Source organism: Anomaloglossus baeobatrachus, chromosome 10, assembly GCF_048569485.1.
Source record: "Anomaloglossus baeobatrachus isolate aAnoBae1 chromosome 10, aAnoBae1.hap1, whole genome shotgun sequence".
In the NCBI taxonomy this organism is placed as follows: domain Eukaryota; kingdom Metazoa; phylum Chordata; class Amphibia; order Anura; family Aromobatidae; genus Anomaloglossus; species Anomaloglossus baeobatrachus.
Window position 1 is genome coordinate 209,578,150 of NC_134362.1, and position 26,190 is coordinate 209,604,339.

The 26,190-nt window shown below is 53.4% G+C and overlaps 1 protein-coding gene across 1 annotated transcript in view; it reads right to left on the reverse strand.

Moving 5' to 3' along the window:
- JPH3 (junctophilin 3) overlaps positions 1-26,190 on the reverse strand; it is a 154,600-nt gene that overhangs the window by 88,782 nt on the left and 39,628 nt on the right. The window contains exon 2 of the mRNA XM_075326227.1: positions 11,572-12,349. Within this exon, the coding sequence (XP_075182342.1) occupies positions 11,572-12,349 (778 nt within the window). The remainder of the gene's footprint in view (positions 1-11,571; positions 12,350-26,190) is intronic.

The window sequence follows — 26,190 nt, forward strand, 5'->3', positions numbered from 1 at the left end:
CAGGCGACCAGTGTCTCCATACAGGATGTGAGGAGTGTGTGCAGAAGAATGGGCCAAAATCCACCTGAGCAATGCAGGTGACTAGTGTCTCCATACAGGATGTGAGGACTGTGTGCAGAAGAATGGACCAAAATCCACATGAGCAATGCAGGTGACTAGTGTCTCCATACAGGATGTGAGGAGTGTGTGCAGAAGAATGGGCCAAAATCCACCTTAGCAATGCAGGCGACTAGTGTCTCCATACAGGATGTGAGGAGTGTGTGCGGAAGAATGGGCCAAAATCCACCTGAGCAATGCAGGTGACTAGTGTCTCCATACAGGATGTGAGGAGTGTGTGCGGAAGAATGGGCCAAAATCCACCTGAGCAATGCAGGTGACTAGTGTCTCCATACAGGATGTGAGGAGTGTGTGCGGAAGAATGGGCCAAAATCCACCTGAGCAATGCAGGAGACTAGTGTCTCCATACAGGATGTGAGGAGTGTGTGCGGAAGAATGGACCAGAATCTACCTGAGCAATGCAGGTGACTAGTGTCTCCATACAGGATGTGAGGAGTGTGTGCGGAAGAATGGACCAGAATCCACCTGAGCAATGCAGGCAACTAGTGTCTCCATACAGGGTGTGAGGAGTGTGTGCGGAAGAATGGGCCAAAATCCACCTGAGCAATGCAGGTGACTAGTGTCTCCATACAGGATGTGAGGAGTGTGTGTGGAAGAATGGGCCAAAATCCACCTGAGCAATGCAGGTGACCAGTGTCTCCATACAGGATGTGAGGAGTGTGTGCGGAAGAATGGGCCAAAATCCACCTGAGCAATGAAGGCGACTAGTGTCTCCATACAGGATGTGAGGAGTGTGTGCGGAGGAATGGGCCAAAATCCACCTGAGCAATGCAGGTGACTAGTGTCTCCATACAGGGTGTGAGGAGTGTGTGTGGAAGAATGGGCCAAAATCCACCTGAGCAATGCAGGTGACCAGTGTCTCCATACAGGATGTGAGGAGTGTGTGCGGAAGAATGGGCCAAAATCCACCTGAGCAATGAAGGCGACTAGTGTCTCCATACAGGATGTGAGGAGTGTGTGCGGAGGAATGGGCCAAAATCCACCTGAGCAATGCAGGTGACTAGTGTCTCCATACAGGATGTGAGGAGTGTGTGCGGAAGAATGGACCAAAATCCACCTGAGCAATGCAGGTGACTAGTGTCTCCATACAGGATGTGAGGAGTGTGTGCGGAAGAAGGGGCCAAAATCCACCTGAGCAATGCAGGTGACTAGTGTCTCCATACAGGATGTGAGTGTGTGCGGAGGAATGGGCCAAAATCCACCTGAGCAATGCAGGTGACTAGTGTCTCCATACAGGGTGTGAGGAGTGTGTGTGGAAGAATGGGCCAAAATCCACCTGAGCAATGCAGGTGACCAGTGTCTCCATACAGGATGTGAGGAGTGTGTGCGGAAGAATGGGCCAAAATCCACCTGAGCAATGAAGGCGACTAGTGTCTCCATACAGGATGTGAGGAGTGTGTGCGGAGGAATGGGCCAAAATCCACCTGAGCAATGCAGGTGACTAGTGTCTCCATACAGGATGTGAGGAGTGTGTGCGGAAGAATGGACCAAAATCCACCTGAGCAATGCAGGTGACTAGTGTCTCCATACAGGATGTGAGGAGTGTGTGCGGAAGAAGGGGCCAAAATCCACCTGAGCAATGCAGGTGACTAGTGTCTCCATACAGGATGTGAGTGTGTGCGGAAGAATGGGCCAAAATCCACCTGAGCAATGCAGGTGACTAGTGTCTCCATACAGGATGTGAGGAGTGTATGCGGAAGAATGGGCCAAAATCCACCTGAGCAATGCAGGTGACTAGTGTCTCCATACAGGATGTGAGGAGTGTGTGCGGAAGAATGGGCCAAAATCCACCTGAGCAATGCAGGTGACCAGTGTCTCCATACAGGATGTGAGGAGTGTGTGCGGAAGAATGGGCCAAAATCCACCTGAGCAATGTAGGTGACTAGTGTCTCCATACAGGATGTGAGGAGTGTGTGCGGAAGAATGGACCAAAATCCACCTGAGCAATGCAGGTGACTAGTGTCTCCATACAGGATGTGAGGAGTGTGTGCGGAAGAAGGGGCCAAAATCCACCTGAGCAATGAAGGCGACTAGTGTCTCCATACAGGATGTGAGGAGTGTGTGCGGAGGAATGGGCCAAAATCCACCTGAGCAATGCAGGTGACTAGTGTCTCCATACAGGATGTGAGGAGTGTGTGCGGAAGAATGGGCCAAAATCCACCTGAGCAATGCAGGTGACCAGTGTCTCCATACAGGATGTGAGGAGTGTGTGCGGAAGAATGGGCCAAAATCCACCTGAGCAATGAAGGCGACTAGTGTCTCCATACAGGATGTGAGGAGTGTGTGCGGAGGAATGGGCCAAAATCCACCTGAGCAATGCAGGTGACTAGTGTCTCCATACAGGATGTGAGGAGTGTGTGCGGAAGAATGGACCAAAATCCACCTGAGCAATGCAGGTGACTAGTGTCTCCATACAGGATGTGAGGAGTGTGTGCGGAAGAAGGGGCCAAAATCCACCTGAGCAATGCAGGTGACTAGTGTCTCCATACAGGATGTGAGTGTGTGCGGAAGAATGGGCCAAAATCCACCTGAGCAATGCAGGTGACTAGTGTCTCCATACAGGATGTGAGGAGTGTATGCGGAAGAATGGGCCAAAATCCACCTGAGCAATGCAGGTGACTAGTGTCTCCATACAGGATGTGAGGAGTGTGTGCGGAAGAATGGGCCAAAATCCACCTGAGCAATGTAGGTGACTAGTGTCTCCATACAGGATGTGAGGAGTGTGTGCGGAAGAATGGACCAAAATCCACCTGAGCAATGCAGGTGACTAGTGTCTCCATACAGGATGTGAGGAGTGTGTGCGGAAGAAGGGGCCAAAATCCACCTGAGCAATGCAGGCGACTAGTGTCTCCATACAGGATGTGAGTGTGTGCGGAAGAATGGGCCAAAATCCACCTGAGCAATGCAGGTGACTAGTGTCTCCATACAGGATGTGAGGAGTGTGTGCGGAGGAATGGGCCAAAATCCACCTGAGCAATGCAGGCGACTAGTGTCTCCATACAGGATGTGAGGAGTGTGTGCGGAAGAATGGGCCAAAATCCACCTGAGCAATGCAGGTGACCAGTGTCTCCATACAGGATGTGAGGAGTGTGTGCGGAAGAATGGGCCAAAATCCACCTGAGCAATGCAGGCGACTAGTGTCTCCATACAGGATGTGAGGAGTGTGTGCGGAAGAATGGGCCAAAATCCACCTGAGCAATGCAGGGACTAGTATCTCCATACAGGATGTGAGGAGTGTGTGCGGAAAAATGGGCCAAAATCCACCTGAGCAATGCAGGTGACTAGTGTCTCCATACAGGATGTGAGGAGTGTGTGCAGAAGAATGGGCCAAAATCCACCTGATCAATGCAGGTGACTAGTGTCTCCATACAGGATGTGAGGAGTGTGTGGAAGAATGGGCCAAAATCCACCTGAGCAATGCAGGTGACCAGTGTCTCCATACAGGATGTGAGGAGTGTGTGCGGAAGAATGGGCCAAAATCCACCTGAGCAATGAAGGCGACTAGTGTCTCCATACAGGATGTGAGGAGTGTGTGCGGAAGAATGGGCCAAAATCCACCTGAGCAATGCAGGTGACTAGTGTCTCCATACAGGATGTGAGGACTGTGTGCAGAAGAATGGACCAAAATCCACATGAGCAATGCAGGTGACTAGTGTCTCCATACAGGATGTGAGGAGTGTGTGCAGAAGAATGGGCCAAAATCCACCTTAGCAATGCAGGCGACTAGTGTCTCCATACAGGATGTGAGGAGTGTGTGCGGAAGAATGGGCCAAAATCCACCTGAGCAATGCAGGTGACTAGTGTCTCCATACAGGATGTGAGGAGTGTGTGGGGAAGAATGGGCCAAAATCCACCTGAGCAATGCAGGTGACTAGTGTCTCCATACAGGATGTGAGGAGTGTGTGCGGAAGAATGGGCCAAAATCCACCTGAGCAATGCAGGAGACTAGTGTCTCCATACAGGATGTGAGGAGTGTGTGCGGAAGAATGGACCAGAATCTACCTGAGCAATGCAGGTGACTAGTGTCTCCATACAGGATGTGAGGAGTGTGTGCGGAAGAATGGACCAGAATCCACCTGAGCAATGCAGGCAACTAGTGTCTCCATACAGGGTGTGAGGAGTGTGTGCGGAAGAATGGGCCAAAATCCACCTGAGCAATGCAGGTGACTAGTGTCTCCATACAGGATGTGAGGAGTGTGTGTGGAAGAATGGGCCAAAATCCACCTGAGCAATGCAGGTGACCAGTGTCTCCATACAGGATGTGAGGAGTGTGTGCGGAAGAATGGGCCAAAATCCACCTGAGCAATGAAGGCGACTAGTGTTTCCATACAGGATGTGAGGAGTGTGTGCGGAGGAATGGGCCAAAATCCACCTGAGCAATGCAGGTGACTAGTGTCTCCATACAGGGTGTGAGGAGTGTGTGTGGAAGAATGGGCCAAAATCCACCTGAGCAATGCAGGTGACCAGTGTCTCCATACAGGATGTGAGGAGTGTGTGCGGAAGAATGGGCCAAAATCCACCTGAGCAATGAAGGCGACTAGTGTCTCCATACAGGATGTGAGGAGTGTGTGCGGAGGAATGGGCCAAAATCCACCTGAGCAATGCAGGTGACTAGTGTCTCCATACAGGATGTGAGGAGTGTGTGCGGAAGAATGGGCCAAAATCCACCTGAGCAATGCAGGCGACTAGTGTCTCCATACAGGATGTGAGGAGTGTGTGTGGAAGAATGGAACAAAATCCACCTGAGCAATGCAGGCGACCAGTGTCTCCATACAGGATGTGAGGAGTGTGTGTGGAAGAATGGGCCAAAATCCACCTGAGCAATGCAGGCGACCAGTGTCTCCATACAGGATGTGAGGAGTGTGTGTGGAAGAATGGGCCAAAATCCACCTGAGCAATGCAGGCGACCAGTGTCTCCATACAAGATGTGAGGAGTGTGTGCGGAAGAATGGGCCAAAATCCACCTGAGCAATGCAGGCGACTTGTGTCTCCATACAAGATGTGAGGAGTGTGTGCGGAAGAATGGGCCAAAATCCACCTGAGCAATGCAGGTGACTAGTGTCTCCATACAGGATGTGAGGAGTGTGTGTGGAAGAATGGAACAAAATCCACCTGAGCAATGCAGGCGACCAGTGTCTCCATACAGGATGTGAGGAGTGTGTGCGGAAGAATGGACCAAAATCCACCTGAGCAATGCAGGTGACTAGTGTCTCCATACAGGATGTGAGGAGTGTGTGCGGAAGAATGGGCCAAAATCCACCTGAGCAATGCAGGTGATTAGTGTCTCCATACAGGATGTGAGGAGTGTGTGTGCGGAAGAATGGGCCAAAATCCACCTGAGCAATGCAGGCGACCAGTGTCTCCATACAGGATGTGAGGAGTGTGTGAGGAAGAATGGACCAAAATCCACCTGAGCAATGCAGGTGACTAGTGTCTCCATACAGGATGTGAGGAGTGTGTGCGGAAGAATGGGCCAAATCCACCTGAGCAATGCAGGTGACTAGTGTCTCCATACAGGAGGTGAGGAGTGTGTGCGGAAGAATGGGCCAAAATCCACCTGAGCAATGCAGGTGATTAGTGTCTCCATACAGGATGTGAGGAGTGTGTGCGGAAGAATGGGCCAAATCCACCTGAGCAATGCAGGTGACTAGTGTCTCCATACAGGATGTGAGGAGTGTGTGCGGAAGAATGGGCCAAAAACAACCTGAGCAATGCAGGTGATTAGTGTCTCCATACAGGATGTGAGGAGTGTGTGCGGAGGAATGGGACAAAATCCACCTGAGCAATGCAGGTGACTAGTGTCTCCATACAGGATGTGAGGAGTGTGTGTGCGGAAGAATGGGCCAAAATCCACCTGAGCAATGCAGGTGACTAGTGTCTCCATACAGGATGTGAGGATTGTGTGCGGAAGAATGGGCCAAAATCCACCTGAGCAATGCAGGCGACTAGTGTCTCCATACAGGATGTGAGGAGTGTGTGCGGAAGAATGGGCCAAAATCCACCTGAGCAATGCAGGCGACTAGTGTCTCCATACAGGATGTGAGGAGTGTGTGCGGAAGAATGGGCCAAAATCCACCTGAGCAATGCAGGCGACTAGTGTCTCCATACAAGATGTGAGGAGTGTGTGTGGAAGAATGGGCCAAAATCCACCTGAGCAATGCAGGCGACTTGTGTCTCCATACAGGATGTGAGGAGTGTGTGCGGAAGAATGGGCCAAAATCCACCTGAGCAATGCAGGTGACTAGTGTCTCCATACAGGATGTGAGGAGTGTGTGTGGAAGAATGGAACAAAATCTACCTGAGCAATGCAGGCGACCAGTGTCTCCATACAGGATGTGAGGAGTGTGTGTGGAAGAATGGAACAAAATCCACCTGAGCAATGCAGGTGACTAGTGTCTCCATACAGGATGTGAGGAGTGTGTGCGGAAGAATGGGCCAAAATCCACCTGAGCAATGCAGGTGATTAGTGTCTCCATACAGGATGTGAGGAGTGTGTGCGGAGGAATGGGACAAAATCCACCTGAGCAATGCAGGTGACTAGTGTCTCCATACAGGATGTGAGGAGTGTGTGCGGAAGAATGGGCCAAAATCCACCTGAGCAATGCAGGTGACTAGTGTCTCCATACAGGATGTGAGGAGTGTGTGTGGAAGAATGGGCCAAAATCCACCTGAGCAATGCAGGCGACTAGTGTCTCCATACAGGATGTGAGGATTGTGTGCGGAAGAATGGGCCAAAATCCACCTGAGCAATGCAGGTGACTAGTGTCTCCATACAGGATGTGAGGAGTGTGTGCGGAGGAATGGACCAAAATCCACCTGAGCAATGCAGGCGACTAGTGTCTCCATACAGGATGTGAGGAGTGTGTGCGGAGGAATGGACCAAAATCCACCTGAGCAATGCAGGCGACTAGTGTCTCCATACAGGATGTGAGGAGTGTGTGCGGAAGAATGGGCCAAATCCACCTGAGCAATGCAGGCGACTAGTGTCTCCATACAGGATGTGAGGAGTGTGTGCGGAGGAATGGACCAAAATCCACCTGAGCAATGCAGGCGACTAGTGTCTCCATACAGGATGTGAGGAGTGTGTGCGGAAGAATGGGCCAAAATCCACCTGAGCAATGCAGGTGACTAGTGTCTCCATACAGGATGTGAGGAGTGTGTGCGGAAGAATGGGCCAAATCCACCTGAGCAATGCAGGTGACTAGTGTCTCCATACAGGATGTGAGGAGTGTGTGTGGAAGAATGGACCAAAATCCACCTGAGCAATGCAGGCGACTAGTGTCTCCATACAGGATGGGAGGAGTGTGTGCGGAAGAATGGGCCAAATCCACCTGAGCAATGCAGGCGACTAGTGTCTCCATACAGGATGTGAGGAGTGTGTGCGGAGGAATGGACCAAAATCCACCTGAGCAATGCAGGCGACTAGTGTCTCCATACAGGATGTGAGGAGTGTGTGCGGAAGAATGGGCCAAATCCACCTGAGCAATGCAGGCGACTAGTGTCTCCATACAGGATGTGAGGAGTGTGTGCGGAGGAATGGACCAAAATCCACCTGAGCAATGCAGGCGACTAGTGTCTCCATACAGGATGTGAGGAGTGTGTGCGGAAGAATGGGCCAAATCCACCTGAGCAATGCAGGCGACTAGTGTCTCCATACAGGATGTGAGGAGTGTGTGCGGAGGAATGGACCAAAATCCACCTGAGCAATGCAGGTGACTAGTGTCTCCATACAGGATGTGAGGAGTGTGTGCGGAAGAATGGGCCAAATCCACCTGAGCAATGCAGGCGACTAGTGTCTCCATACAGGATGTGAGGAGTGTGTGCGGAAGAATGGGCCAAATCCACCTGAGCAATGCAGGCGACTAGTGTCTCCATACAGGATGTGAGGAGTGTGTGCGGAAGAATGGGCCAAAATCCACCTGAGCAATGCAGGCGACTAGTGTCTCCATACAGGATGTGAGGAGTGTGTGCGGAGGAATGGGCCAAAATCCACCTCCAAGTGTTCAATACTTATTTCTCCTGCAGTATAATAGTAAATTGTGATTATAGGGTCATTGTGGAACCAGTCACACTTTGCCCAGGCAGAAATGGCTGATAACAGAGGGAACTAGATTGCAGGCTCCAGCGCATCACATATAGAGAATGTAGACCTAGGCAGTGCTTGCTTCGTGTCCCTTCAACTGAACTTTACAGGATACAATGAGTTAAAGTCTCTATAATACAGGCGCATTAACCCCTCAGGGGAGACGCCATTGCATTGTCCCCACCATTACACCTGTCCCATAGGACGCTGTGTCCCCACCATTACACCTGTCCCATAGGACGCTGTGTCCCCACCATTACACCTGTCCCGTAGGATGCTGTGTCCCCACCATTACACCTGTCCCATAGGACGCTGTGTCCCCACCATTACACCTGTCCCATAGGACGCTGTGTCCCCACCATTACACCTGTCCCGTAGGACCATGTGTCCCCACCATTACACCTGTCCTGTAGGATGCTGTGTCCCCACCATTACACCTGTCCTGTAGGATGCTGTGTCCCCACCATTACACCCCTCCCGTAGGACCATGTGTCCCCACCATTACACCCACCACGTAGGATGCTGTGTCCCCACCATTACACCTGTCCCGTAGGACGCTGTGTCCCCACCATTACACCCGTCCCGTAGGACCATGTGTCCCCACCATTACACCTGTCCCGTAGGACCATGTGTCCCCACCATTACACCCCTCCCGTAGGATGCTGTGTCCCCACCATTACACCCCTCCCGTAGGATGCTGTGTCCCCACCATTACACCCCTCCCGTAGGATGCTGTGTCCCCACCATTACACCCCTCCCGTAGGACCATGTGTCCCCACCATTACACCCGCCACGTAGGATGCTCTCTCCCCACCATTACACCCCTCCCGTAGGATGCTGTGTCCCCACCATTACACCCCTCCCGTAGGATGCTGTGTCCCCACCATTACACCCCTCCCGTAGGACCATGTGTCCCCACCATTACACCCCTCCCGTAGGATGCTGTGTCCCCACCATTACACCCCTCCCGTAGGACCATGTGTCCCCACCATTACACCCCTCCCGTAGGACGCTGTGTCCCCACCATTACACCTGTCCCGAAGGATGCTGTGTCCCCACCATTACACCCCTCCCGTAGGATGCTCTCTCCCCACCATTACACCCCTCCCGTAGGATGCTCTCTCCCCACCATTACACCCCTCCCGTAGGACGCTGTGTCCCCACCATTACACCCGTCCCGTAGGATGCTGTGTCCCCACCATTACACCTGTCCCGTAGGATGCTCTCTCCCCACCATTACACCCCTCCCGTAGGATGCTGTGTCCCCACCATTACACCTGTCCCGAAGGATGCTGTGTCCCCACCATTACACCCCTCCCGTAGGATGCTGTGTCCCCACCATTACACCCCTCCCGTAGGATGCTGTGTCCCCACCATTACACCCCTCCCGTAGGATGCTCTCTCCCCACCATTACACCCGTCCCGTAGGATGCTGTGTCCCCACCATTACACCCCTCCCGTAGGATGCTCTCTCCCCACCATTACACCCCTCCCGTAGGATGCTGTGTCCCCACCATTACACCCCTCCCGTAGGATGCTGTGTCCCCACCATTACACCCCTCCCGTAGGATGCTGTGTCCCCACCATTACACCCCTCCCGTAGGATGCTGTGTCCCCACCATTACACCCCTCCCGTAGGATGCTCTCTCCCCACCATTACACCCCTCCCGTAGGATGCTCTCTCCCCACCATTACACCCCTCCCGTAGGATGCTCTCTCCCCACCATTACACCCCTCCCGTAGGATGCTCTCTCCCCACCATTACACCCCTCCCGTAGGATGCTCTCTCCCCACCATTACACCCCTCCCGTAGGATGCTCTCTCCCCATCATTACACCCCTCCCGTAGGATGCTCTCTCCCCACCATTACACCCCTCCCGTAGGATGCTCTCTCCCCACCATTACACCCCTCCCGTAGGATGCTCTCTCCCCATCATTACACCCCTCCCGTAGGATGCTCTCTCCCCACCATTACACCCCTCCCGTAGGATGCTCTCTCCCCATCATTACACCCCTCCTGTAGGATGCTCTCTCCCCACCATTACACCCCTCCCGTAGGATGCTCTCTCCCCATCATTACACCCCTCCCGTAGGATGCTCTCTCCCCACCATTACACCCCTCCCGTAGGATGCTCTCTCCCCATCATTACACCCCTCCCGTAGGATGCTCTCTCCCCACCATTACACCCCTCCCGTAGGATGCTGTGTCCCCACCATTACACCCCTCCCGTAGGATGCTCTCTCCCCACCATTACACCCCTCCCGTAGGATGCTGTGTCCCCACCATTACACCCCTCCCGTAGGATGCTGTGTCCCCACCATTACACCCCTCCCGTAGGACCATGTGTCCCCACCATTACACCCACCACGTAGGATGCTGTGTCCCCACCATTACACCTGTCCCGTAGGACGCTGTGTCCCCACCATTACACCTGTCCCATAGGACGCTGTGTCCCCACCATTACACCTGTCCCGTAGGACGCTGTGTCCCCACCATTACACCTGTCCCATAGGACGCTGTGTCCCCACCATTACACCTGTCCCGTAGGACGCTTTCCCCACCATTACACCCCTCCCGTAGGATGCTCTCTTCCCACCATTACACCCCTCCCGTAGGATGCTGTGTCCCCACCATTACACCCCTCCCGTAGGATGCTCTCTCCCCACCATTACACCCCTCCCGTAGGATGCTCTCTCCCCACCATTACACCCCTCCCGTAGGATGCTCTCTCCCCACCATTACACCCCTCCCGTAGGATGCTCTCTCCCCACCATTACACCCCTCCCGTAGGATGCTCTCTCCCCACCATTACACCCCTCCCGTAGGATGCTCTCTCCCCACCATTACACCCCTCCCGTAGGATGCTCTCTCCCCACCATTACACCCCTCCCGTAGGATGCTCTCTCCCCACCATTACACCCCTCCCGTAGGATGCTCTCTCCCCACCATTACACCCCTCCCGTAGGATGCTCTCTCCCCACCATTACACCCCTACACCCCTCCCGTAGGATGCTCTCTCCCCACCATTACACCCCTCCCGTAGGATGCTCTCTCCCCACCATTACACCCCTCCCGTAGGATGCTCTCTCCCCACCATTACACCCCTCCCGTAGGATGCTCTCTCCCCACCATTACACCCCTCCCGTAGGATGCTGTGTCCCCACCATTACACCCCTCCCGTAGGACGCTGTGTCCTCACCATTACACCCCTCCCGTAGGATGCTGTGTCTCCACCATTACACCCGTCCCGTAGGATGCTCTCTCCCCACCATTACACCTGCCACGTAGGACGCCCTGTCGTCCCCATTACACCCGTCCCGTAGGACCATGTGTCCCCACCATCACACCACGTAGGACGCCCCGTCCTCACCTTGATGCTGCGATCTCTGCTTTCTGCTTGGCAATGTTACTCGCCCTCTCGGCTTGCTCCACGGCCCGGTCCACCTTCTCCCGAATCTTGCTGGCTCTCAGAGGGATCAGGTTCTTCCTCTTCCCGCTCACCAGGACATTTTGCTTGTATTTCCCTTCCTCCTTGGTTCCATCGGGAAAAGTCATGCATCCGTACCCGTGCCGCTTATTATTGGCCCACTCCCCCTCGTACTTTAGACCGTCCGAGCGCTGACTTACTCCAAACCCAGAGCGCTTGTCGTGCTTCCATTCCCCCATGTAGACCTCGGTGGTGGTGGCATCGATGTCATCCTCGATGACGGAGAGCTCGGTCTCGGCCTCGCCCAGGCTGATGGTGGAGTTGATGTCGCTTGCGGTGGAGCTCACGGTGCTCATGCCGGCTTCACTCCGGAACGAGCTCTGTTTGCTGCGCTGGCTGGCGAGGGAGCTTTTCGACTCTGATTTGCGGAGCTTTAGGCCGCTGAGGATGGACCTCCTGAAGATCCCCTTCTTTTTGTTCTTTAACATCTCAGCGTCGCTGTGGGCCATCAGTACAAACCCTCCTCTAGAGACGGCCGGGCTGCCCGCCACCCCACACGAGGCGTCCGGATGCATCGCTGTCCCATTGGTGTGCTCGCTGCGGAGCGAGTTTATAGAGGTCCGAAGGGGGGAGCGGATAACGGCGGCCATTCCATAGGGAACGCTCTGGCGCACTCCGTAGCCCTGGCGTATTCCAGCCGCCCACTGACCTTGGTAAGTACCTGGAAGAGACACAGAAAAGCGGCTTAGGTCCTCATCAAGTGCCCAAATCACTGAGTAATAAACAATCGTGTCTGAACTAATGTCCTTCAAGGATAAAAACCCTGAAAGCAACGAAGGATCCCAACTCCGAATCACACACAAGAAACGAGACCAACGGAAACACAAGAACGCGAGAGGAAGTCATCTATACCAATCATCATCAAGACAGGACAGCACAAGCATACAAGCCTCAGCATGAACAGAGAAATACCAGCTGCCTGCAACCACCACTAGAGGGAGCTCACTGTATACAGACATGTACAGCTTTCATTCCATGCATTATTGTGTATACAGGGAGCTCCCCCTAGTGGTGGCTGCAGACAGGATCTTACCATGTATCTCTGTATACAGGGAGCTCCCCCTAGTGGAGGCTGCAGACAGGATCTTATCATGTATCTCTGTATACAGGGAGCTCCCCCTAGTGGTGACTGCAGACATGATCTTATCATGTATCTCTGTATACAGGGAGCTCCCCCTAGTGGAGGCTGCAGACAGGATCTTATCATGTATCTCTGTATACAGGGAGCTTCCCCTAGTGGTGACTGCAGACAGGATCTTATCATGTATCTGTATACAGGGAGCTCCCCCTAGTGGTGACTGCAGACAGGATCTTATCATGTATCTCTGTATACAGGGAGCTCCCCCTAGTGGTGACTGCAGACAGGATCTTATCATGTATCTCTGTATACAGGGAGCTCCCCCTAGTGGTGGCTGCAGACAGGATCTTATCATGAATCTCTGTATACAGGGAGCTCCCCCTAGTGGTGACTGCAGACAGGATCTTATCATGTATCTCTGTATACAGGGATCTCCCCCTAGTGGTGACTGCAGACAGGATCTTATCATGTATCTCTGTATACAGGGAGCTCCCCCTAGTGGTGGCTGCAGACAGGATCTTATCATGTATCTCTGTATACAGGGAGCTCCCCCTAGTGGTGACTGCAGACAGGATCTTATCATGTATCTCTGTATACAGGGAGCTCCCCCTAGTGGTGGCTGCAGACAGGGTCTTATCATGTATCTCTGTATACAGGGAGCTCCCCCTAGTGGTGGCTGCAGACAGGATCTTATCATGTATCTCTGTATACAGGGAGCTCCCTCTAGTGGTGACTGCAGACAGGATCTTATCATGTATCTCTGTATACAGGGAGCTCCCCCTAGTGGTGGCTGCAGACAGGATCTTATGTATCTCTGTATACAGGGAGCTCCCCCTAGTGGTGGCTGCAGACAGGATCTTATCATGAATCTCTGTATACAGGGAGCTCCCCCTAGTGGTGACTGCAGACAGGATCTTATCATGTATCTCTGTATACAGGGATCTCCCCCTAGTGGTGACTGCAGACAGGATCTTATCATGTATCTCTGTATACAGGGAGCTCCCCCTAGTGGTGACTGCAGACAGGATCTTATCATGTATCTCTGTATACAGGGAGCTCCCCCTAGTGGTGGCTGCAGACAGGGTCTTATCATGTATCTCTGTATACAGGGAGCTCCCCCTAGTGGTGGCTGCAGACAGGATCTTATCATGTATCTCTGTATACAGGGAGCTCCCTCTAGTGGTGACTGCAGACAGGATCTTATCATGTATCTCTGTATACAGGGAGCTCCCCCTAGTGGTGGCTGCAGACAGGATCTTATGTATCTCTGTATACAGGGAGCTCCCCCTAGTGGTGGCTGCAGACAGGATCTTATCATGTATCTCTGTATACAGGGAGCGCTCCCTAGTGGTGGCTGCAGACAGGATCTTATCATGTATCTGTGTATACAGGGAGATCCCCCTAGTGGTGGCTGCAGACAGGATCGTATCTATTTATGTATACAGGGAGCTCACAGTTTTCATGTGTATATCTACGGAAAGGATTTACACTTCTGTATAAGACAAACCAAGTTCTAATCACTATAATATATCAGTACAGAATTTGGACCCTGTTTTCCATTTATTTGTCATGCCTTGGTGCAGAACATTAATACATGGGGTGTGTGTCACTGGTGCCATGGATAAACATTAATAAATGTCATGCATCAATCTTAAAAGAAGAATCAGATAATGTGGCTGTAGTATAAGTTCTGCTCCGGAGCCCGATGGGCAGAGAGCGGAGGAATAAACGTGGCTCCAGATGTGGCGGCAGCTCGGCTGAGACTTGTAGCAATGCAAACACTTCATCTAAGTACTGAGGAGCGGCGGCCGTCGCTGTGACTGCTCCCCACATCCCGTCCCCGTGGCCTCATCACAATTTGCAGATCAAACTTGTCATGAGGTTCCTTACTGCAGATGAACAGGTGCGAGGAACAGAGGAGCTCGTGTGAAGAGCAGACAAGCAAGAAGAGGGGGCACCACTGTGCGGGGGGCACCAAGAGGCGGCACCACTGTGCGGGGGGCACCAAGAGGCGGCACCACTGTGTGGGGGGCACCAAGAGGCAGCACCACTGTGTGGGGGGCACTAAGAGGCGGCACCACTGTGTGGGGGGCACCAAGAGGAGGCACCACGAGGAGACACCACTGTGTGGGGGCACTAGGAGGCAGCACCACTGTGTGGGGGGCACTAAGAGGCGGCACCACTGTGTGGGGGGCACCAAGAGGAGACACCACTGTGTGGGGGGCACCAAGAGGAGACACCACTGTGTGGGGGGCACCAAGAGGAGGCACCACTGTGTGGGGGGCACCAAGAGGAGACACCACTGTGTGGGGGGCACCAAGAGGAGACACCACTGTGTGGGGGGCACCAAGAGGAGACACCACTGTGTGGGGGGCACCAAGAGGAGACACCACTGTGTGGGGGGCACCAAGAGGAGACACCACTGTGTGGGGGGCACCAAGAGGAGGCACCACGAGGAGACACCACTGTGTGGGGGGCACCAAGAGGCATCACCACTGTGAGGGGGGCACTAAGAGGAGGCACCACTGTGTGGGGGGCACTAAGGCTACTTTCACACATCAGGTTTTTGCCATCAGGTACAATCCGTAAAAAAACGGGTAAATCGGATCCGGTACCGCATCCGGTTTATCCCCATAGACTTGCATTGTAACCGGATTGTACCTGATGGCTTTGCGTTGCATCCGTTTTTTTCCGGATGCGGCAAAATTTATCAAAGCGGCGGCCGGAGGCAACGTGTCTTGCAACTTTTTTTGTCCGGCAAAAAAACTGCATCGCGCCGGATCCGGCGCGATACGGCGTGTTTTACAATGAAAGCCTATGGACGCCGGATCCGGCGCAATGCGGTAAAAAATGGATGCGACTACCGGATCCGTTTTTGTAAACTGCGAATGCACCAAATTAAAAAAGCTGATCCTTCAAAAAAAAGGACAAACCGGATGCAAACCGTATCCACCAGATCCGGTTTTGTACGCATCCGGCATAACGGATCCGTTAAAAACCGGATCCGGTGGATACGGTTTTACATTTTTTTGCCGGATCCTTTGGATCAGGAAAAAAAAGATTGTGCCTGAATGCAGAAAACTGATGTGTGAAAGTAGCCTAAGAGGAGGCACCACTGTGTGGGGGGCACCAAGAGGCTTCAACACTGTGTGGGGGGCACCAAGAGGCATCACCACTGTGTGGGGGGCACTAAGAAGCAGCACCACTGTGTGGGGGGCACTAAGAAGCAGCACCACTGTGTGGGGGGCACTAAAAAACAGCACCACTGTGTAGGGGGCCCTAGGAGGATATGGGGGTCATCAGTTTAATATGAGGGCACAAAAACGGGTCACCCCTATTGAGTGGGGGGCTTATGGAGGAGTGGGGGCAACATTACTGTTTGCTAGCGCACAAGGTGCATCACCATTTAGGCACTTAGGGGCTTCATAGCCATGTGCGGACCGGGGGGCGACGTATTGTGTGAATGCACTAACAGGTTTTGTTATTATGTTTACCTGAAATACCACGTGGCCACATGGACACATGGCCACGCAGGTGCCACGTCTCCCCCACCACCGCCCTACAGCATTCGTGTCTGGGGCCCGCACTGGAGGCCATTTAGGCTTTTCTCCTCTTACAGGCGGCTCCGGAGTCACATTATAAAAGGAATTACGAGATAAAATCCGGCGGATCCCGGAGAATAGACGAGAAGCCGAAGAGCGAGACACAAGGACGAAAATAAAGAGAATCTGATGCTTCTGTCTCACATTCCTAAAACGATCGGCAGCACCTTGTAAAACGCAGGAGACCGAGCTCAGAGATCCGCATCATCACCGAGGCACAGGAGATACCGGGTCTGCAGAGATTCCCCCCCCCTGCAGAGAGATCCCCTCGCCATCTGCAGAGAGATCCCCCCAGCAATCTGCAGAGATCCCCCCCGCAATCTGTACAGAGATCCCCCCGCAATCTGCAGAGATCCCCCCAGCAATCTGCAGAGATCCCCCCCGCAATCTGTACAGAGATCCCCCCGCAATCTGTACAGAGATCCCCCCGCAATCTGCAGAGATCCCCCCCCCCGCAATCTGTAGAGATCCCCCCCGAAATCTGCAGAGATCACCCCAGCAATCTGCACAGAGATCCCCCCCGCAATCTGCACAGATATCCCCCCCCTAAATCTGCACAGAGATCCCCCCCAAATCTGCACAGAGAATCCCCCCGCAAATCTGCACAGAGATCCCCCCCGCAATCTGTAGAGATCCCCCCCCCCGAAATCTGCACAGAGATCCCCCCAGCAATCTGCACAGAGATCCCCCCCGCAATTTGCACAGATCCCCCCCGCAATTTGCACAGATCCCCCCCGCAATCTGTACCGAGATCCCCCCAAAATCTGTACCGAGATCCCCCCAAAATCTGCACAGATATCCCCCCCCTAAATCTGCACAGAGATCCCCCCCAAATCTGCACAAAGAATCCCCCCGCAATCTGCACAGAGATCCCCCCCCGCAATCTGCACATAGATCCCCCCGCAATCTGCACAGAGATCCCCCCCGCAATCTGCACAGAGATCCCCCCCGCAATCTGCACAGAGATCCCCCCCCCAATCTGCACAGAGATCCCCCGCAATCTGCACAGAGATCCCCCCGCAATCTGCACAGAGATCCCCCCGCAATCTGCACAGAGATCCCCCCCGCAATCTGCACAGAGATCCCCCCGCAATCTGCACAGAGATCCCCCCGCAATCTGCAGCGCAGTCCATCAGTCACCCCTCAGCCCGAGATCTGCGGCCATTAATCATTATTTTCACCACTGAGTCAGAGACGATTTCTACTAACGCTTTCCCAGACAAAGGCCGATCCCCTGGGACGCAGCAGCGCGCGCAGCCCGGATCCAGCCCACATCAGAGGCCGCAGATCTGCTCCACGCCAGCCTCCAAAAGAGACATTCTCCTTCCGTGACAATTGTGAGTCACTTAACGCCTTGTGTGTCCCGTAATAGCACAAGTGTGAGGAGCAAAGCTGCCGAGACCGCGCCCCGAAACATTTATATCCTGCATCATGCAGTTACTGGAGGCCGAATACATGGACCAATATCACTGTGCAATCATCTGCAGAAGTCTGTGCAATCCCCTGCAGAAGTGTGCGTAATCGCCTGCAGAAGTCTGTGTAATCGCCTGCGGGTCTGTGCAATCCCCTGCAGAAGTCTGTGCAATCGCCTGCGGGTCTGTGCAATCCCCTGCAGAAGTCTGTGCAATCGCCTGCGGGTCTGTGCAATCCCCTGCAGAAGTCTGTGCAATCGCCTGCGGGTCTGTGCAATCCCCTGCAGAAGTCTGTGTAATCGCCTGCAGAAGTCTGTGCAATCGCCTGCGGATCTGTGCAATCCCCTGCAGAAGTCTGTGCAATCGCCTGCGGGTCTGTGCAATCCCCTGCAGAAGTCTGTGCAATCGCCTGCGGGTCTGTGCAATCCCCTGCAGAAGTCTGTGCAATCGCCTGCGGGTCTGTGCAATCCCCTGCAGAAGTCTGTGCAATCCCCTGCAGAAGTCTGTGTAATCGCCTGCAGAAGTCTGTGCAATCGCCTGCGGATCTGTGCAATCCCCTGCAGAAGTCTGTGCAATCGCCTGCGGGTCTGTGCAATCCCCTGCAGAAGTCTGTGCAATCGCCTGCGGGTCTGTGCAATCCCCTGCAGAAGTCTGTGTAATCGCCTGCAGAAGTCTGTGCAATCCCCTGCAGAAGTCTGTGCAATCCCCTGCAGAAGTCTGTGCAATCGCCTGCAGAAGTCTGTGCAATCGCCTGCAGAAGTCTGTGCAATCGCCTGCAGAAGTCTGTGTAATCGCCTGCAGAAGTCTGTGCAATCGCCTGCGGGTCTGTGCAATCCCCTGCAGAAGTCTGTGCAATCGCCTGCGGGTCTGTGCAATCCCCTGCAGAAGTCTGTGCAATCGCCTGCGGGTCTGTGCAATCCCCTGCAGAAGTCTGTGCAATCCCCTGCAGAAGTCTGTGCAATCCCCTGCAGAAGTCTGTGCAATCCCCTGCAGAAGTCTGTGCAATCGCCTGCAGAAGTCTGTGCAATCGCCTGCAGAAGTCTGTGCAATCGCCTGCAGAAGTCTGTGCAATCGCCTGCAGAAGTCTGTGCAATCGCCTGCAGAAGTCTGTGCAATCGCCTGCAGAAGTCTGTGCAATCGCCTGCAGAAGTCTGTGCAATCGCCTGCGGGTCTGTGCAATCCCCTGCAGAAGTCTGTGCAATCGCCTGCGGGTCTGTGCAATCCCCTGCAGAAGTCTGTGTAATCGCCTGCGGGTCTGTGCAATCCCCTGCAGAAGTCTGTGCAATCGCCTGCGGGTCTGTGCAATCCCCTGCAGAAGTCTGTGCAATCCCCTGCAGAAGTCTGTGCAATCCCCTGCAGAAGTCTGTGCAATCCCCTGCAGAAGTCTGTGCAATCGCCTGCAGAAGTCTGTGCAATCGCCTGCAGAAGTCTGTGCAATCGCCTGCAGAAGTCTGTGCAATCGCCTGCAGAAGTCTGTGCAATCGCCTGCAGAAGTCTGTGCAATCGCCTGCAGAAGTCTGTGCAATCGCCTGCAGAAGTCTGTGCAATCGCCTGCGGGTCTGTGCAATCCCCTGCAGAAGTCTGTGCAATCGCCTGCGGGTCTGTGCAATCCCCTGCAGAAGTCTGTGCAATCGCCTGCGGGTCTGTGCAATCCCCTGCAGAAGTCTGTGTAATCGCCTGCAGAAGTCTGTGCAATCGCCTGCGGATCTGTGCAATCCCCTGCAGAAGTCTGTGCAATCGCCTGCGGGTCTGTGCAATCCCCTGCAGAAGTCTGTGCAATCGCCTGCGGGTCTGTGCAATCCCCTGCAGAAGTCTGTGTAATCGCCTGCAGAAGTCTGTGCAATCCCCTGCAGAAGTCTGTGCAATCCCCTGCAGAAGTCTGTGCAATCGCCTGCAGAAGTCTGTGCAATCGCCTGCAGAAGTCTGTGTAATCGCCTGCAGAAGTCTGTGCAATCGCCTGCGGGTCTGTGCAATCCCCTGCAGAAGTCTGTGCAATCGCCTGCGGGTCTGTGCAATCCCCTGCAGAAGTCTGTGCAATCGCCTGCGGGTCTGTGCAATCCCCTGCAGAAGTCTGTGCAATCCCCTGCAGAAGTCTGTGCAATCCCCTGCAGAAGTCTGTGCAATCCCCTGCAGAAGTCTGTGCAATCGCCTGCAGAAGTCTGTGTTATCGCCTGCGGGTCTGTGCAATCCCCTGCAGAAGTGTGCGTAATCGCCTGCAGAAATCTGTGCAATCCCCTGCAGAACTGTGTGCAATCGCCTGCGGGTCTCTGCAATCGCCTGAGGGTCTATGCAATCATCTGCAGAAGTCTGTGTAATCGCCTGCAGAAGTGTGTGTAATCCCCTGCAGAAGTGTATGTAATCGCCTGCGAGTCTGTAATCCCCTGCGGGTCTGTGCAATCCCCTGCAGAAGTGTGTGTGTAATCCTCTGCGGGTCTGTGCAATCCCCTGAACGCCTATGCAATCCCCTGCAGAAATGTGTGTAATCCTCTTCAGGTCTGTGCAGTCACCAGCGGGTCTGTGCAATCGCCTGCAGAAGTGTGTGTGTAATCGCCTGCGGGTCGGTGCAATCCCCTGCAGAAGTGTGTGCAGTCCCCTGCGGGTCGGTGCAGTCCCCTGCGGGTCGGTGCAGTCCCCTGCGGGTCGGTGCAGTCCCCTGCGGGTCGGTGCAGTCCCCTGCGGGTCGGTGCAGTCCCCTGCGGGTCGGTGCAGCAATCTGAGGGTCGGTGCAGCAATCTGAGGGTCGGTGCAGCAATCTGAGGGTCGGTGCAGCAATCTGAGGGTCGGTGCAGTCATCTGCGGGTCGGTGCAGTCATCTGCGGGTCGGTGCAGTCATCTGCGGGTCGGTGCAGTCATCTGCGGGTCGGTGCAGCCATCTGCGGGTCGGTGCAGCCATCTGCGGGTCGGTGCAGCCATCTGCGGGTCGGTGCAGCCATCTGCGGGTCGGTGCAGTCATCTGCGGGTCGGGGCAGTCCCCTGCACGTCGGGGCAGTCCCCTGCACGTCGGGGCAGTCCCCTGCACGTCGGGGCAGTCCCCTGCACGTCGGGGCAGTCCCCTGCACGTCGGGGCAGTCCCCTGCACGTCGGGGCAGTCCCCTGCACGTCGGGGCAGTCCCCTGCACGTCGGGGCAGTCCCCTGCACGTCGGGGCAGTCCCCTGCACGTCGGGGCAGTCCCCTGCACGTCGGGGCAGTCCCCTGCACGTCGGGGCAGTCCCCTGCACGTCGGGGCAGTCCCCTGCACGTCGGGGCAGTCCCCTGCACGTCGGGGCAGTCCCCTGCACGTCGGGGCAGTCCCCTGCACGTCGGGGCAGTCCCCTGCACGTCGGGGCAGTCCCCTGCACGTCGGGGCAGTCCCCTGCACGTCGGGGCAGTCCCCTGCACGTCGGGGCAGTCCCCTGCACGTCGGGGCAGTCCCCTGCGGGTTTATTTACGATCTGCGGTCTTTTTGTCGGCTCTTCGCATAATAAGGAGTGGTGCGATCCCGTGAACGCTCCGCTGTCCCCGCTGCACTGACCGCGCTCATATTACGTGGCGGATGAGTAAATCAGGTCACCGACTGATTCTTTTTAAAGATTTTTTTTTACCGTTTTTATTTATTTTTTTTTAAGGGCTAAAATTGAACTTTTAAATTTGAAACAATCAGATTATAAAACTGCAGAATACAGGCGGCATTAACCCCGTAACCCACCGGTGATATCAACGTCTGCTGAATGCAGAAGTCATCACAGATTGCTGAATGAGGTACCCCACAACAGCCACAGGGGGCATCAGAGGTCGTGTGCATAGGTACCCCACAACAGCCACAGGGGGCATCAGAGGTCGTGTGCATTAATAATAAGGTGAGGCCATGAGTAAGAGCGCAACATACACCGCCTATCCATCACCAGAGATCAGCGGTGACATCACTGAGAACACCTCCTATCCATCACCAGAGATCAGCGGTGACATCACTGAGAACACCTCCTATCCATCACAAGAGATCAGCAGTGACATCACTGAGAACACCTCCTATCCATCACCAGAGATCAGCGGTGACATCACTGATAACACCGCCTATCCATCACCAGAGATCAGCGGTGACATCACTGAGAACACCGCCTATCCATCACCAGAGATCAGCGGTGACATCACTGAGAACACCTCCTATCCATCACCAGAGATCAGCAGTGACATCACTGAGAACACCTCCTATCCATCACCAGAGATCAGCGGTGACATCACTGAGAACACCTCCTATCCATCACCAGAGATCAGCGGTGACATCACTGAGAACACCTCCTATCCATCACCAGAGATCAGCGGTGACATCACTGAGAACACCTCCTATCCATCACCAGAGATCAGCGGTGACATCACTGAGAACACCTCCTATCCATCACCAGAGATCAGCGGTGACATCACTGAGAACACCTCCTATCCATCACCAGAGATCAGCGGTGACATCACTGATAACACCGCCTATCCATCACCAGAGATCAGCGGTGACATCACTGAGAACACCTCCTATTCATCACCAGAGATCAGCGGTGATATCACTGAGAACGCCTCCTATCCATCACCAGAGATCAGCGGTGACATCACTGAGAACACCTCCTATCCATCACCAGAGATCAGCAGTGACATCACTGAGAACACCTCCTATCCATCACCAGAGATCAGCGGTGACATCACTGAGAACACCTCCTATCCATCACCAGAGATCAGCGGTGACATCACTGAGAACACCGCCTATCCATCACCAGAGATCAGCAGTGACATCACTGAGAACACCTCCTATCCATCACCAGAGATCAGCGGTGACATCACTGAGAACGCCTCCTATCCATCACCAGAGATCAGCGGTGACATCACTGAGAACACCTCCTATCCATCACCAGAGATCAGCACTGACATCACTGAGAACACCGCCTATCCATCACCAGAGATCAGCACTGACATCACTGAGAACACCGCCTATCCATCACCAGAGATCAGCGGTGACATCACTGAGAACACCTCCTATCCATCACCAGAGATCAGCAGTGACATCACTGAGAACACCTCCTATCCATCACCAGAGATCAGCGGTGACATCACTGAGAACACCTCCTATCCATCACCAGAGATCAGCGGTGACATCACTGAGAACACCTCCTATTCATCACCAGAGATCAGCGGTGACATCACTGAGAACACCTCCTATCCATCACCAGAGATCAGCGGTGACATCACTGAGAACACCGCCTATCCATCACCAGAGATCAGCGGTGACATCACTGAGAACACCTCCTATCCATCACCAGAGATCAGCGGTGACATCACTGAGAACACCTCCTATCCATCACCAGAGATCAGCAGTGACATCACTGAGAACACCTCCTATCCATCACCAGAGATCAGCGGTGACATCACTGAGAACACCTCCTATCCATCACCAGAGATCAGCACTGACATCACTGAGAACACCTCCTATCCATCACCAGAGATCAGCAGTGACATCACTGAGAACACCGCCTATCCATCACCAGAGATCAGCGGTGACATCACTGAGAACACCGCCTATCCATCACCAGAGATCAGCGGTGACATCACTGAGAACACCTCCTATCCATCACCAGAGATCAGCAATGACATCACTGAGAACACCGCCTATCCATCACCAGAGATCAGCGGTGACATCACTGAGAACACCTCCTATCCATCACCAGAGATCAGCGGTGACATCACTGAGAACACCTCCTATCCATCACCAGAGATCAGCGGTGACATCACTGAGAACACCGCCTATCCATCACCAGAGAACACCGCCTATCCATCACCAGAGAACACCGCCTATCCATCACCAGAGATCAGCAGTGACACCTCAATATGGTGGAGGTTGGGGAGCGGTTGGATCTGTAGAGTTACTGGTCGGAGCACAGTCTCCTCCATCTTCCTCCTCTGACATCACAAAGAGGATTATGTGATTGAAGACACCTCTACCGATCACCTTCCTAATCCCTGCGCTCGTGAGCAGGACCAGCCGGCAGCCAGTCACAGGCAAAAATAGTGGATCCCCCCCCCCCCCACCCCCACCAAAACCCCCCCAACCACACCGTGCACAGTTCTATGCTGAGGACCCCCAGTCTCTGAACCTTCGGGGGTTCTACAATTTCATTTAAATAAAATATTTTATCCATTTTCTTCAATGTTCTAATATAATTAATACTTCAAATTCTCAACAATTTCAACAGCTTCGCTTAGTGAATGAGAAAAAATTGTGAAGCCACCCTGATCACTTGACATTGCAGGTCACCTCTGGGGTGTTTATAGGGACCTCTCTGTGTTATTAGGGGGCTTTGCTATGTTATCAGGGGGCCACTCCGTGTCATTAGGGTTCCTTTCCTTGTTATTAGGGTGCTTCGCTGTTATTAGGGGGCCACTCAGTGTTATTATGGGCCTCCAAATGTTATCAGGGGGCCTCTCCATGTTATTAGGGCTTCTATACGTGTTAGGGGGCCTCTAATATGTTATCAGGGGTCTTCTATGTGTTATGGGGCTCGTTACTTTCCGCTGATGACAGTGACTTATGTTTGTTCCTCGCTCACTATTTTCTGCGTCTTTTTATATATTGTTACTTTGTTGCCTTAATTTTTCCTTTGTTCCGGGAGTCGTTTTCAGTCTTTAGATGTTTTCACCTCATTTGTGATTTGGTAAATTCTCATTAATGTGCACTCTGCCCCCATCCCCCGTCTTGACAGACAAAAAACAAAATGTAGAAATTTTGCAAATTTATTAAATAAAAACTAAAATATCACATGGTGATAAGTATTCAGCCCCTTTGCAGCTCATATGTAAGTCCCATGCTGTCCCCCCCCACACGCTCACAACAAAGTTCTGCTCCTTCATTGGAGTGGAGCTGTGTGTAATTACACTGATAGGGCACCTGTCTATGGATAAGGACCTCACAGCTCACTATGCATCCACCACTGCATGTCACACCAAATGAGGATCATGAGGTCAAGGAACTGCCCAAGGAGCTCAGAGACAGAATTGTGGCAAGGCACAGATCTGGCCAAGGTTACAAAAGAATTTCTGCAGCACTCAAGGTTCCTAAGAGCACAGTGGCCTCCATAATCCTTACATGGAAGAAGTTTGAGACCAGCAGAACTCTTCCTAGACCCGGCCGTCCAGCCAAACTGAGCAATCGTGGGAGAAGAGCCTTGGTGAGAGGTAAAGAAGAACCCCAAGATCACTGCGGCTGAGCTCCAGAGATGCAGTAGGGAGAAAGTTCCGCAAAGTCACCTATCACTGCAGCCTCCACCAGTCGGGCATTTATGGCAGAGTGACCCGACGGAAGCTTCTGCTCAGTGCAAGACATATGAAAGCCGCATAAAGTTTGCAAAAAACACATGAAGGACTCCCAGACTATGAGAAATAAGATTCTCTGCTCTGATGAGACGAAGACAGAACTTTCTGGTGATAATTCTAACCAATATGTGTGGAGCAAACCAGGCACTGCTCATCACCTGCCCAATACAATCCCCACAGTTAGACATGGTGGTGGCAGCATCATGCTATGGGGGCAGGGACAGGACTGGTTACAATTGAAGGTAAGATGAATGCGGCCAAGCACAGATATCCTGGAAGAAAACCTCTTCCAGATGCTCTGGACCTCAGACTTGGCCGAAGGTTCACCTTCTAACAAGACAATGACCCTAAGCACACAGCTAAAATAACAAAGGAGCGGCTTCAGAACAACTCTGTGACCATTCCTGACCGGCCCAGCCAAATCCCTGACCTAAACCCAATTGAGCATCTCTAAAGAGACCTGAAAATGGCATCCACCAACATTCACCATCCAACCTGATGGAACTGGAGAGGATCTGCAAGGAAGAATGGCCGAGGATCCCCAAATCCAGGATCCCAAGAAGACTCATGGCTGTACTAGCTCAAAAGGAAGGGGGCGTCTACTCAATACTGAGCAAAGGGGCTGAATACTTATGACCATGTGAGATTTCAGTTTTATTTGTTTAATAAATTTGCAAAAATTTCTACATTTGTTTTTTTTCTGTCAAGATGGGGGATGGGGCAGAGTGCACATTAATGAGTGAAAAAAAATGTACCAAATGGCTGCAATGAAACAAAGAGGGAAAAATTTAGGCTTTTGGCTTTTATAGGAACCGTTGAACTCTGTGAAGATAATGCAGCATATATCACCTCGCAGTCGGTGCATCCTCGCCGCTCCACCATGTAAGGTTCTTCCTGCAGTCGGTGCATCCTCGCCGCTCCACCGTGTAAGGTCTGGCTGCAGTCTGTGCATCCTCATCGCTCCATGTAAGGTCTGGCTGCAGTCGGTGCATCCTCGCCGCTCCACCGTGTAAGGTCTGGCTGCAGTCGGTGCATCCTCGCCGCTCCACCGTGTAAGGTCTGGCTGCAGTCGGTGCATCCTCG